The 13,958-nt window shown below is 37.3% G+C and overlaps 1 protein-coding gene across 4 annotated transcripts in view; it reads left to right on the top strand.

Annotated features, from left to right (window-relative positions):
* The window catches only part of TBCK (TBC1 domain containing kinase), a 234,974-nt gene extending 229,072 nt beyond the window's left edge, over window positions 1-5,902 (top strand). For 3 of the 4 annotated variants that reach the window (XM_060104569.1, XM_060104545.1, XM_060104552.1), the window contains exon 26: window positions 5,228-5,902. In XM_060104569.1, the coding sequence (XP_059960552.1) occupies window positions 5,228-5,338 (111 nt within the window). In that variant the 3' untranslated portion in view covers window positions 5,339-5,902. Of the gene's footprint in view, window positions 1-1,277; window positions 1,620-5,227 lie in introns of those variants that run through there. The other variant, XM_060104561.1, reaches the window with a different exon arrangement.
* Window positions 5,903-13,958: the final 8,056 nt, after the last annotated feature.

Raw genomic sequence — 13,958 nt, 5'->3', positions numbered from 1 at the left:
TTACAATAACAGTGGGAGCTCTTTCCAGCTCTACAGCATAGTTTAAGAGAGATTAGGTAAATGTACAGTAAGTCCTTTCTTACGCATTTTCTGACTTCTGTAGTGTTTTGCAAGTACTGAACGCTAAGACTGCTTATCCACAAGCCCTTCTGAGTAATGATATGTTTATCTTAGAATTTCGACCTAAATGGTAATTGTATTGCTGCATGTCGGAGAATGAAGCCAAGATGTTTCAGTAATCATATAGTACCAGAGACTGTGCTGCCTGCACATGTGACTTGGGACAGGTGAATCTGGTGCCTCTGTTCTTAAGGACTGGTTGAAAGAGAAATAAGCAAGAAGCACAGGATGAAGATCAGGTCACTTTACACTCTAGCTCACTTGATACCTTTTGAAATACAGTACACTATTTCTCTTCAACATTAATTACTATTAAGGATATCCTCAGTGGCTCTAAAAGAGCTTATGCTCTAAAACATGAACAGCACTTGAATCTCACTTAAGGCATTGCAGAGAATTGTGGAAAAGTTAAGTGGGGTCAGCAGTACTGAGTTCCTTTTCTGTTAGTTTTGAAAATTGCTAAGATCTGAGTCCAACAACATCTATGGGTTGGCCAAAAAGTTCCTTCGGTTTTTAAGTAAAAATAAATGAAACATTTTTCATTTTCACCAAGAACTTTATTGAACAATGTATTCACCGTTTTGTTCCACTACCTTCTGCCATTTTTCAGGCAATTTTATAATTCCATCGTCCCAAAACTTTTCATCTTTTTGAGCAAAGAACTGGTCCAGGTGCCTTTTACAGTCTTCTAGGGAATCGAAATTTTTTCCATTAAGAGAATTCTGTAAAGACCGAAATAAATGTAGCAGTAGGCTACATTTAGTAGCAGTAGGCTGCTACTGAGCTGGAAAATGGTGAAGGCAAATAAAAGAAACATGCAGTCTTGCATTATCCTGATGGAAGATTATGCGTTTTCTGTTGACTAGTTCTGGATGCTTTTCGTCTAGTACTGCTTTCAGTTGGTCTAATGGGGAGCAGTACTTGTTGGAATTAATCGTTTGGTTTTCTGGAAGGAGCTCATAATAGAGGACTCCCTTCCAATCCCACCACATATACAACATCACCTTCTTTGGATGAAGACCGGCCTTTGGTGTGGTTGGTGGTGGTTCATTTCACTTGCCCCACGATCTCTTACATTCCACGTTATTGTACAGTATCCACTTTTCATCGCCCATCACAATTTGTTTTAAAAACAGAACATTTTCATTCCGTTTCAGCAAAGAATCGCATGTGGAAATATGGTCAAGAAGGTTTTTTTCACTTAACTTATGTAGAACCTAAACATCAAAGCGATTCACATAACCAAGCTGGTGCAGATGATTTTCAACGCTTGATTTGGATGTTTTGAGTATGTCGGCTATCTCCCTCATGGTATAATGTTCAGTGTTCTCAATTAATGTCTCGATTTGATTGCTATCAACTTCAACCTGTCTACCCAACCATGGAGCATCGTCCAGTGAGAAATCTCCAGCACGAAACTTCACAAACCACTTTTGACACGTTCGATCAGTCACAGCATCTTCTCCATATGCTGCATAAATCTTTTTTTGCGTTTCAGTTGTGTTTTTAACCTTTCTTGAAATATTAAAGCATAATATGCCGAAAATGTTGCTTTTTTCTTCCATCTTCAATATTAAAATGGCTACACAAAAATTCACCAGTTTTGATAAATTTTTTTTAAATGCACGCTTCTATGACAGCTGTCACAGTACAGTCTAACAAAATTGTTTCAAATGACATTAAAGCAACTAAGTTCTACTACAGCCATCTTATGGAAAAAGACCGAATGAACTTTTTGGCCAACCCAATATTTCACCTACTTACGATATCTTTATCCTTGGGCTTAAGATAGTATTTTTGAAAATATTGTCCACAGACCTACTTTAGAATCATCTAATGGTGTTTGTTGAAAAATAAAAACAAAAACAAAAAACACATTCCTGAGCCGAAGCTCAATAAACAGAATCTCTGAGTGAGGCCTTGAAGTTATCCTGACCAAACCACTCAGCTGATTCTTTTGAACCCATAAAGTCTAGACTGCTGGCTTGAGACTTCACCAATATTAAGCTTCAAATACTTCCAAGAGGCAGTAGCACTGTGAGCAGGTAATAGTCATTTTTCTTGAAGGATCTGAGATCAGGTTATGATAAAGTAATTGAGAAAAACGTGAGGACACAAACACACAAGGGGGAGGAATAGGACACCACCTATAGACAGAGAATGGCCAGAGAGCTAAAGAAAACTTTCTTTACTTTACCTCTACTTCTTACCCTTTTGCCCTTGGGTATTTGTCCTTTACCATAGTTTAGTTGAGACCAACAGGCGTATATTGAGACCCTGCCACGTGCCGGGCACTAGGGACTATACTATCCAAAGCAATCTACAGATTCTGTGCAATCCCTATCAAACTACCAATGGCATTTTTCACAGAACTAGAAAAAAAATTGCACAATTTGTATGGAAACACAAAAGACCCCGAATAGCCAAAGCAATCTTGAGAAAGAAAAACGGAGCTGGAGGAATCAGGCTCCCTGACTTCAGACTATACTACAGTGCTACGGTAATCAAGACAGTATGGTACTGGCACAAAAACAGAAAGATAGATCAACGGAACAGGATAGAAAGCCCAGAGATAAACCCACGCACATATGGTCAACTTATCTTTGATAAAGGAGGCAGGAATATACAGTGGAGAAAAGACAGCCTCTTCAATAAGTGGTGCTGGGAAAACTGGACAGCTACATGTAAAAGAATGAAATTAGAACACTTCCTAACACCATACACAAAAATAAACTCAAAATGGATTAAAGACCTAAATGTAAGGCCAGACACTGTCAAACTCTTAGAGGAAAACATAGGCAGAACACTCTGACATAAATCACAGCAAGATCCTTTTTGACCCGTGTCCTAGAGAAATGGAAATTAAAAATAAACAAATGGAACCTAATGACACTTAAAAGCTTTTGCACAGCGAAAGAAACCATGAACAAGATGAAAAGACAACCCTCAGAATGGGAGAAAATATTTGCAAATGGAGCAACTGACAAAGGATTATCTCCAAAATATACAAGCAGCTCATGAAGCTCAATCTCAAAAAAACAAACAACCCAGTCCAAAAATGGGCAGAAGACCTATATAGACATTTCTCCAAAGAAGTTATACAGATTGCCAACAAACACATGAAAAGATGCTCAACATCACTAATCATTAGAGAAATGCAAATCAAAACTACAATGAGTTATCACTTCACACCGGTCAGAATGGCCATCATCAAAAAATCTACAAACAATAAATGCTGGAGAGGGTATGTTGAAAAGGGAACCCTCTTGCACTGTTGGTGGGAATGTAAATTGATACAGCCACTATGGAGAACATTATGGAGGTTCCTTAAAAAACTAAAAATAGAACTACCATATGACCCAGCAATCCCATTACTGGGCATATACCCTGAGAAAACCATAATTCAAAAGAGTCATGTACCACAATGTTCACTGCAGCACTATTTACAATAGCCAGGACATGGAAGCAACCTAAGTGTCCATTGACAGATAACTGGATAAAGAAGATGTGGCACATTTATACAATGCAATATTACTCAGCCATAAAAAGAAATGAAACTGAGTTATTTGTTGTGAGGTGGATGGACCTAGACTCTGTCATACAGAGTGAAGTAAGTCAGAAAGAGAAAAGCAGATACCGTATGCTAACACATATATATGGAATCTAAAAAAACAAAAAAAAAAGATTCTGATGAACCTAGGGGCAGGACAGGAATAAAGATGCAGACGTAGAGAATGGAGTTGAGGACACAGGGAGGGGGAAGGGTAAGCTGGGACGACGTGAGAGAGTGGCATGGACATATATACACTACCAAATGTAAAATAGATAGCTACTGGGAAGCAACCGCATAGCACAGGGAGATCAGCTAGGTGCTTTGTGACCACCTAAAGGGGTGGGATAGGGAGGGTGGGAGGGAGGGAGATGCAAGAGGGAAGAGATATGGGAACATATGTATATGTATAACTGATTCACTTTGTTATAAAGCAGAAACTAACACACCATTGTAAAGCAATTATACTACAATAAAGATGTTAAAAAAAGAGAGAGAGAAAAAGAAACAACACTCTCACTGTCCTAGAGGAGTTTACAGCTTGCTAGAGGAAGGCAGGCTCTTAAATGGGCAATTTAAATAAATGTGGTAAGCCAAAGGTAGAGATTTGCACAAAAAATCTGGGGGCCTGAAGAGAGGGCCCCCTAATGGAAACTCCTAAACAAGGAATTGTCTGAGTAAGGAAGTAAGTAGAACTTAGGCAGGTCGGGGTGGGGGGTTGCTTGTGAGGAGAAACTAAAGCAGGGGACCAGGAGTTGGTGGGAAATGGAGCATGTTTCCAACAGACAGTGCACAACCAAAAAAGTCTCTGAATCCTAAAGTGACCCCATCTGTCAGGGGATTGATTACAGTCCAGGACTGCTTCATCGTAAAGTACAAGGAGTAGAGAAAGATAATCAATGATCCTGGATAGGTAGACATGGGCAAGTCAGAGAGAAATGTGTATGTCTTGATAATTTTTCAAAGCCCTGCTTTGCTAGGCATCTAGAAGACTTCTTGGAGCAGTCCTTCAAATTTATTCCAAAATTATGGTCTCAAACTGTTCATTGCAGTTGCTCCAAAAACATGTTAGAACCAGTTCATGGGCCTTCTTTGAGATATTGTGCATGTAATTGCAATAACTAATATGTTGAAAATACTGTAAAAATTGTTCAAAATATAGATTTGAGTATGTTTTGACTCTCACTGGAAGGATATATGAAAAATAGGAATATTAATGTTCTCTGGAGAGGGAGACTGAGAACAGAGGTAGGAGGAATTTACCTGTATAGTCTCATGGTATACCCTTTTATATTGTTTGAATTGTTTACCAAGTATATTTATTGCCTATTCAAACAAGTTTACAAGATAATTAAAGAGAGACATTTATCCCATAGCATAAATATGTTTGAAAAGAGGGATTTAATTTATATTAAAAACTAAATTAATGATTCGTTGATAGAACAGTGACAGCAGTAATATCATTATCATTTGTCTATCACAGCTTGAGAAAAAAACGGGATTGGAGATATATCAATTTTGTGTATCCTTTATAAATCTGTCCCTTTTTTTTTTCAGTTTGCGGCTCATCTTGTGAAGATGAAATATCCAAGAATCTGTATTCTAGATGGTGGCATTAATAAGCTCAAGCCAACAGGCCTCCTCACTGTCCCATCTCCTCAGATATGAAGTCTGGCTGTCAAAAGGACAGAGTGGCATCACCCCTAGCAACACAGCTCTTCACAGCCTTGCCACTCTAAGGCAGAACTAGACTTCCAGATTGTTACATTTCCATTTCAAGTTTTGTCATGAGACATTTTTTTTTTAATCTCATGACTGAAGTGTTCAGCTATCCAGGCAACAAACTTGACTGTACATGTATTGCTGCAAGAATTTTCTTAACAATGAAATCCGATCATGTATTTTTACCGCACCAATGCAAAGCCAGAATTCAACTGACGAGGCACATTTAGCATTATCAAGAAGTCTCAGTTACACTGAAAAGGCTGTCTTCCATTGCATTGAACAGACAGTCCTAACAAAGGTATTCTTTAGAAATATAGACTGAATGTGAGCTGAAATCATCCTTCCATGATAATGAAAACTGAAAAGCTATTCACAATACATTCCTTATAAGTAAATGCTATATTTGGTAACTCATTTTGGGCCCAGATATGTGTGTGTGTGTGTGTGTGTGTGTGTGTGTTTAGAGGGAGCAGAATATAACCCTTTGGAGAAAGTAATAACAGTTTACTTCAAGAAAAATGAAAGTAAGAAACCATTCATATTATATAGAATATTTTTCAGCTCCTGTAGCTGAGACACCCAAAATAAGAGTGACTTAGACAAGCTAGAACTTTATTTGTCTCTCACATAAAAGTCTGCATAGTCAATCTAGGGCTAGTGTATTGGTTTCATTAGCATTAAGTACTCAGGTGTCTGTTCTCATTCTTTACCACCCTCAACACTTAGTTTCTATCTCATAGATCAAGATGGCCGTTAGCTCCCACCATGATATCTACAATTTAGAAGGAAAGGAATGAAGGAGGAGGGAGGGAAAACAAAAAAGAGAGAGAAGGAAAAAGTAGGGAGGGAGGAAAAAAAGAGAAGGAGAGAAGGGAGGGCACACTCCTTCTCTTTAAGGGCACAAACCAGAAGGTGCATATATTACTTCTGCGTACATACCGCTCACCAGAACTTACACATGTGGCCACAACTAGCTATCAAGAAAATCTGGAATACAGTTTTGGCTGGGCAGCCATTTACCCAGTTAAAAAATGTTATTACTATGTGAGAAGAGGAGAATACATTGAGGGACAACTGGCAGCCTCTGTCCCATTATTCACAAAATTAAGCATTTCACTGAAGCTAAGATATATCACAATTTATGTACCATGGAGAAAGAAAAAAAGAAGCCAAATAAACTGTGACACACCAGCAATTATAAGATTCATTTCCATTTCAGAAATGTGAAAAAATATGCATCTTAGCATTATTAAAATACAGTGCATCTTTTTTACTATTTTCAATTTTGTTTTAACTAAAACATGTTCTTTCATCTTTAACTTATATTCTTCTTCAATGTTAGGACTACCTAGGTAGAACATTTCAATGAGAGCCTCAAAGCTTTCTTAACTATGGTTTTATTGTTGCTGTTTGTTTTGGGTGTTTTGGGCATCTATTTTTTTATTCAGATATAATCACATACCTTAAAATTCACCCTTTTAAAATGTACAATTCATGTTTTTTAGTAGATTCACAAACCTGTGCAATCATCACTGCTATCTAATTTCAGAACATTTTCAAAACCCAAAAAAGAAATCGTGTACCTATTAGCAGTCATTCCCCATTAACCCCTCCCAAGGTCTTTAATTTTTGTATATGGAGTGAGGTAAGTATCCAACTTCATTCTTGCATGTGGCTATCAAGTTATCCCAGCAGCTGTGTTATTTTGTTTGTTTTGCTCAATTAAGTTATATTCAGTCATTCACCAAATACATTTTGAATACCTACTACTTACAAGACACTGACATAATCAGTGGTTATGTAATTCTGTGATCTTTACATAATATACAAAGTAAAAATGTGATAATTAATGAGAAAAGAAAATTTTACCACGATTTCTCTAACATCATTTTTGGGCCATTATCTACCCTAGTTAGGAAAATAAGTCCTCCTGCCCTTTCCTTCAATCTTTGATGACTTATTTGACTTCATAATCATAGTGCAGCACTGATGATCTTTTGGAAGGAATGGTTCTGAGTTTTAACTTTGCCTTCCTGAGAAAGCAGAGGAAGATGGAGCAGCAGAGATTTGAACTGAATGGGGTGGTAGGTAATGAGAGAGGGTGAAGACCTGAGTGTTGTGAGGAGAGCTGTGGGAGCAGATAATAGTAGCCAACCTGCATCACAATTTTGCAATTGGTCTGTCTTAAAACTTGATATGTTTAGGCTTATTTTGAAAAAAAATGGAAGCTTTTTTAAACATTGAAATTACGAATAATATGTAATATTCTCAACAGTAAAATAAGAAAGAGCATACAATCACTGCCATGTCTACATGAAGGGCGTGTTATTCGATGGCAGATGATTTCAACAAAGTTGACCTCAACACCTATTTGTTGAATTAAACCTTTGTAGAGGTCCTTTTTGATATATTATTGACTCCTACACTGTCACTGTCAACACTGTTTGTTTCTGGCATCAGCAGTCTCTTCCCTCTGCCTGGAATGCCCTTGCTACCACCACCAGCCCCACAGACACACACACACACACACACACATTTATAAATGCTTCATAATCCAGCAACAGTAGCATATTCTCCAGTCTTCTCTGACTTCCCCGTACTGCATTAAGAGCCTCAAGTCTATCAAAGCATTCCATTCATACTTCTAATAACAGACTTATTGCATCATTTTGCAATTATCTGTTCACATTTGGAACCCCTATTTTTAAAATATGAGCTCCCTTTAAAGTCAGAGTCCATAATTTATACCTCTTGTTATCTTCAGCAACCCAGTACACTGGAGATGCTTGATAAACGTAAAACTGAATTGAATCTCTAGCTTAGATATTTTATATGAATAGAAAAAACCCAGGTAATTTTTCAAGTGCCAAACTTATCTGGTACCTGATGATATATAAATAAATGGAAATCTCAATTCACGCAGTGAAGAAAGGATCTCAAATATTCTACCCAACTCTAAAATTCTATAATCCTAGAAGTTGGAGCAAATCACTTCCAACAACAGAATAAGCTAAGCTAGTTGCATCCCTTTCCCAAAACACAGAAATGCTAAATTTAAAAAGAATAATAAAATAGGTCTAATAGACATTCTTTGATATCCTTTCTCATCCCTTTCAGAGGACTCATTTTTAGTTTGCATTGTTTGCAGCATTTCAATAATACCATTCTGTTCTAATGCTCGTGGTGACCAATAATCAATGCATGAATGGCTACCAAGGTATAGTATTGCCAACATTCCTTGATATATATTAATCCTCTGTGTGGTGGCGATGTAAACACTGTCCTGTCTTGGCTTAAGACTAATCTTGGAGCTATAGCAAGAGCACTTAAAGCATTAGATCATATTCTAAATATTGCTTCCTGTCATACTAAAAGATTCAACTTTTGAAACTAATACTGTCTTTACACGTATTTGTGAATTTTTATAAATTTATTTTTTATTATACATTTATTTTATTTATTTATTTTTGGCTGCATTGGGTCTTCATTGCTGCACGTGGCTTTCTCTAGTTGCAGCGAGTGGGGGCTACTCTTCGTTGTGGTGCACAGGCTTCTCATTGAAGTGGTTTTTCTTGTTGCAGAGCACGGGCTCTAGGCACGTGGGCTTCAGTAGCTGTGGCACGCAAGCTCAGTAGTTGTGGCTCATGGGCTCTAGAGCACAGGCTCAGTAGTTGTGGCGCACGGGCTTAGTTGCTCCACGCTATGTGGGATCTTCCCGGACCAGGGCTCAAACCCGTGACACCTGCATTGGCAGGCAGATTGTTAGCCACTGCGCCACCAGGGAAACCCTGTATCTGACTTTTTGAAAAACATTACATGCCTACCATTCTTTTTAAAAACTGTTACAGTGTGGTCACTAGTCAAAGTATTAAAAATTGAGACAATCCATGCATTAATTTTCTCATTAACGCTGGAAACTTTTTTTGTTTACCATAATTAATTTCTTCTCAACTATATTAGCATACTTTTCAGTCTTTTAGGGTAGAATAATTTACTGTTTTGGGGCTTATAGTGTGCTAGAACTGTCTCCTCTTGGCTTGGAATAGCTGAACATGCCCATTTCTTCCCAATTCCACGTTCAGTGATCTCACCTTGGTAGCTTAAAATTGGCCACAGCAGGAGTATTTAGAAGTAGACAAACATCATAAATCACAGCTTTCTTTTTATTTATTTTTTATTTTTTTGAAAGCCAGTCAATAATATTTACCAGAAAACTACTCATTTTAACCGTCCTATGGTCATTATATTGTCTATAGATTATAAATCATGAAGGTAAAAGGAATTTAAAGATCATCCAATACAAGCATCATTGTCCAAACAATAAGAACAGTGAAATGATTTTGTAAAAATCACATAGCTAGTAAAAGACAGATCCAAAATTACAATTCTGCTTTCCTGATTCTTAACACATTTCTCTGTCCACAACATACAGATAGAGAAGGGAAAGAACACCAGTTTCAACCCATTACACATCTATTACAGGTCAAATTTAGGTCAAGCCTGTGTTATGTTAGGCATAGGATACAAAAATGAAGCACAAAATAATGTTGATTAAACTCACTGTTGACTCTATGACATTCGTAGATGTGCCACTTAGTATCAGCTCCTAGCAGATGCCACTCTCACTGCGCCTTCCATATTCACCCACTCAAAAGTAAAGATTTTCCAAAAAAAAAAAAAAAATGCCATTAAGTATCTGCATTTCCCCAATCTGAGGGGAGAACCACTGTTCCAGGAACTCCTGCTATGTATTAAGTTACCTCTTCAACTCCAAGACAGCATTATCCAGAAAACACGTCTCTGGTAGAGAACCACATTGTTTCTGTCTACAGTCAAGTCCTTGGTATACCGGGTCAAAGTTGGCCTTTAACCTTTGTCTTCTATGTCTTTGCCAGGCACCAGGCTCGAAGAATTGGAAAAAAGTCCTTGTATCAGCCTCCTAGTCAAGTGTGGAAAGCCGAAGAGGGAGACTAACAAGGAGACGAGATGGTTAGCGAGTTTCTAGCTCTATTAATCATACAAGAGAAGAAATAGAGATCAGTTAGGTCACTTGCTAACTTAAAAAAAAATTACTTTTATGCCTAAGATAAACAATCCTGATAATTTATTACTTGTCAGATATCATATCTTTTCTAAAATTATCTTTAACCCCATGTACCTTGCATTCATCACCATGGACTCCATATAGGGTCATTAAGGACCTGAAAGGCATGTGAGGAATATGACCACTGGATTGAGGCCAAATGACATGGGGGTAATTTGCATACTAATGCACAACCAAGAAAGAGAATCTTTTTTTTAATGGGTAATGAGGATTAAAAACAATCTCTGCACTCACAAATCATCGTTAATTATGTATACAAGATTACAGGATAAAGCATCTAATGCAGTGCTCAGTGTGACCATTTTAACTCCTTATTCGGAGCCTGATTCCTGTTTACAAAGGAGGTTCTTGTTCCAGAAGTATTATCCACCCCTGTCCATCTGCCCTAGCATGACTGCTCTGCAAAGGACTTCCTGAGATTTGCCTTGGCATGAAGGTCCACCCTGAGCAACTAGTGGAAACAGGAAGAATCCATTTCCACTGATCTATGCATTTACCTTGGTGTAGAAAAAAAGAGTTATAAAATATTGATTCAGAGCTAGGAGGTTAGTTTGAGTTATGTACTTTCTTGAATTAATCTGATAGAGGCTGATCAGTGTTAAAAAGTTTTTCAACCCTACTTTGGGGCTACTGCAACAATGACCGTATAGTCCCCCTAAATTGTGGTTTATCTATGTTTAGTTTGTAACAAAAATTTTTTTCATATCAACATACCTTATTGTTGATGTCAGGTAGTCTTGATTTATGCCAAAATTTGATGCCTAAAAAGAGGCATGAGATGAGTGTTTTCCTGGTAACAAGGTAATTTTTAAAAATAGCCCTCCCACTTTTTACATTAAATGAACTAATATGAATCCTAATGGGATTAAGTCTAACAGCATCCCAGGTAATAGAGAGGGACTGGTTCAGAAGAACTAGTTCAGAAATAAATATACCTATAGATATTTATCTGGCTGCTGGTTAACTAATGTTTTACAAAACTTATTGGGCATGAAATGTGCTGATTAGGCATTTAAGCACGTATTCCAAAATATGTTTACTTGTAAATCACATATTTTTTAAAGTGTTTATGTGTAAATGAATGAAATAATTTACAGGAGATGATTTTAATAAATAATTTACATCTTAACCCACTCATTTCAGTATAAATTCTGGAAATGTCATTTTTTTTTAAGAATAGCTTTATTGCTTTGCCAGGCAAAGGGGGACACAGTGGGCTCATGCCTCTCAAAACTGTGTGTCCCCTGGAAATGTCATTTTAACATGAATCTTATGCAGCAATATAACAACTATTTTAAAATTTCAGTGGTGACTTATATAACTTACATAAAGCAAGATTTTACATACTTGTACAGAAACTATCCCGTAAGCTGACAATAGCTCAAGCAGAAGCTGGCTATATTAAGTGCCTTATAAATAATTGTATGACACTCAAGTGAATTTAAAACTGCCCATTTTGATTAAGTGGAATAATATAAAAATTCATATTGAAGTTCATTATGGTCAGCTAAATTAATTCTATTAAATCAAAAAGAATAAATTAATGAGGAAATTAATTGTTGCAATTATTTAGCCCTCTTAATTACCTTGTCCTGCCTAGGACATTAACTGAGCCTTTTAAAAAGGTGCTAGGCATTTATTGTAAAGCCCGATTGAAATTTTATTAGGGTATTATTACTTACCAGCTAGAATAAAAAAGATGATTTTTAGGATCTAAACAAAATGCTAAATTAAATTTTTATACAAATTAGTTGTATAAAAATTACCAAAGGGTCCCACTGGCAGCTCTAAAGGCTGTCATTCCCAACACAGACCCTTGACCTGATAAATCTTGGCTCCGGGTCATGTTTTTGTTGCCGCATGAGAGCACATGAGTGATTCAGTTATCTCAAAGGCAGGTGAAACCTTAACTCCTCCATGATGCCTTGCCCCTCACGCAGCATGTGTATTTTTGTTTAAACCAGATCTTGGAAGGCTGGAATGAGGAAGAACTGTGGGCTGGGCTTTCAGGTTGGCTGCCAGTTGTTTAGTGCTCATGGTTGAGAGAAGGGTTGAACTTTCTCAAGGATCTTTCCTTTCACAACACTAAGTACCCTTAAGCCCACCAGAATCATGGTAAATCCCGCTTCCTGCAGCACTATTTAGGAAGCTCAACCTCCAACCTCCGTGGCCGTCCTCAGAGCAGGGCCTCCCAATCTCCCCTGTCAGGATTTAACCTCCAGACACCTTGAGAATAAGAAATATGTCTCAAGATCTCAACAGTATCACATGAAGAGTAAATTGTCAAAAGACCACCCAGAGAAAAACAATGCATGTTTCAGAAAGAGGAGAGAGAAGAGAGAGTTTTCCTCCCCCTTAAGAAACCACAGATTAGAGGAAGCGTACAAGAAGAGGAGATCAAGAGTAAGAAAGCCTGGAAACTTCTGGCCTCTCCAATGGCCCTCAGTGTGTCCCTGTGCGATTCACTTAGGCTCTCTAAGGCTCTAGTTCCTCATGTATGAAACACGGATAATAGCAGTGATCCAGCCTGTCTCCCAGGCTTATGCTGAAGCTCATGGAAAAGCATTTTGTAAAAGGAAAAGTGTTTAAAAAGTCCTAACTGTTCTGTAAAACTATCAAGCCAAAATTTTTATCTACCATGTTGTTTTCAAATAAGAAATTTTGACACAAATAATAATTACTCTTACAATCCATATATGTGGTCCTATTATACAATATACACGAAAGGGATGACTGAACAGTGGTCAGATTGTACACTACACACTTGCTACTATTTGATTAAAAGCAACCATTTCTGCTAAGTTAAGTTTTATCCAAGATCCTTTCAGATTTCTCTTTGTTTTCTATACTACCCTTCCCCTAACCCAGTTTTACCAACTTAAAATACCCTCTTTTAAGAATAATCTAAATTCTCTCTTGATAAAATCTGGCAGTTTCAGCTTTGCCAATAGCCATCTACACCTAGATGACAGAGATTAAGTTTATTTCAAATCCACTCTTCCCTTCAGTTTTATCTCCCTTCTCTCCTGGACTTCAAAGCAGCTTTGTGGTTTGCCTTGCAGAAAATCAATGGTTGGGAGATGAAAAGCAGCTCTTGTTTATCTCTGCTTGCTGAAGGTCATTCTACTCAGTAGCATCTGTGTGAGATCCACAGCCATTTTTCCTTACAGAGGAAAGAAGTAAATTGAATACATGCCCGAAAACCATTATAAGGAGAGAGTGGTACCCATTTTAAATGGGTAGGATCACATCAAAACAAGAATATATTAGCATGAATAAGTAGAAGACTGGAGTACTGGTGTTAGGCTTATAAATTTAGACTGTTATTAAATATGACCATGATTAAAAAAAAACTGTCTGGACTTAGTTATGGGGTATAAAACTATATAGTTTATCACATTCTCTAATAGGCACCTAAGAAGTTATTTGAATTTAGTGGGCTTTGAGGATTATGATTAA

The sequence above is a fragment of the Mesoplodon densirostris genome, chromosome 1 (genome assembly GCF_025265405.1).
Source record: "Mesoplodon densirostris isolate mMesDen1 chromosome 1, mMesDen1 primary haplotype, whole genome shotgun sequence".
NCBI classification, from domain to species: Eukaryota; Metazoa; Chordata; class Mammalia; order Artiodactyla; family Ziphiidae; genus Mesoplodon; species Mesoplodon densirostris.
This window is presented reverse-complemented; position numbering and strand designations above follow the sequence as displayed.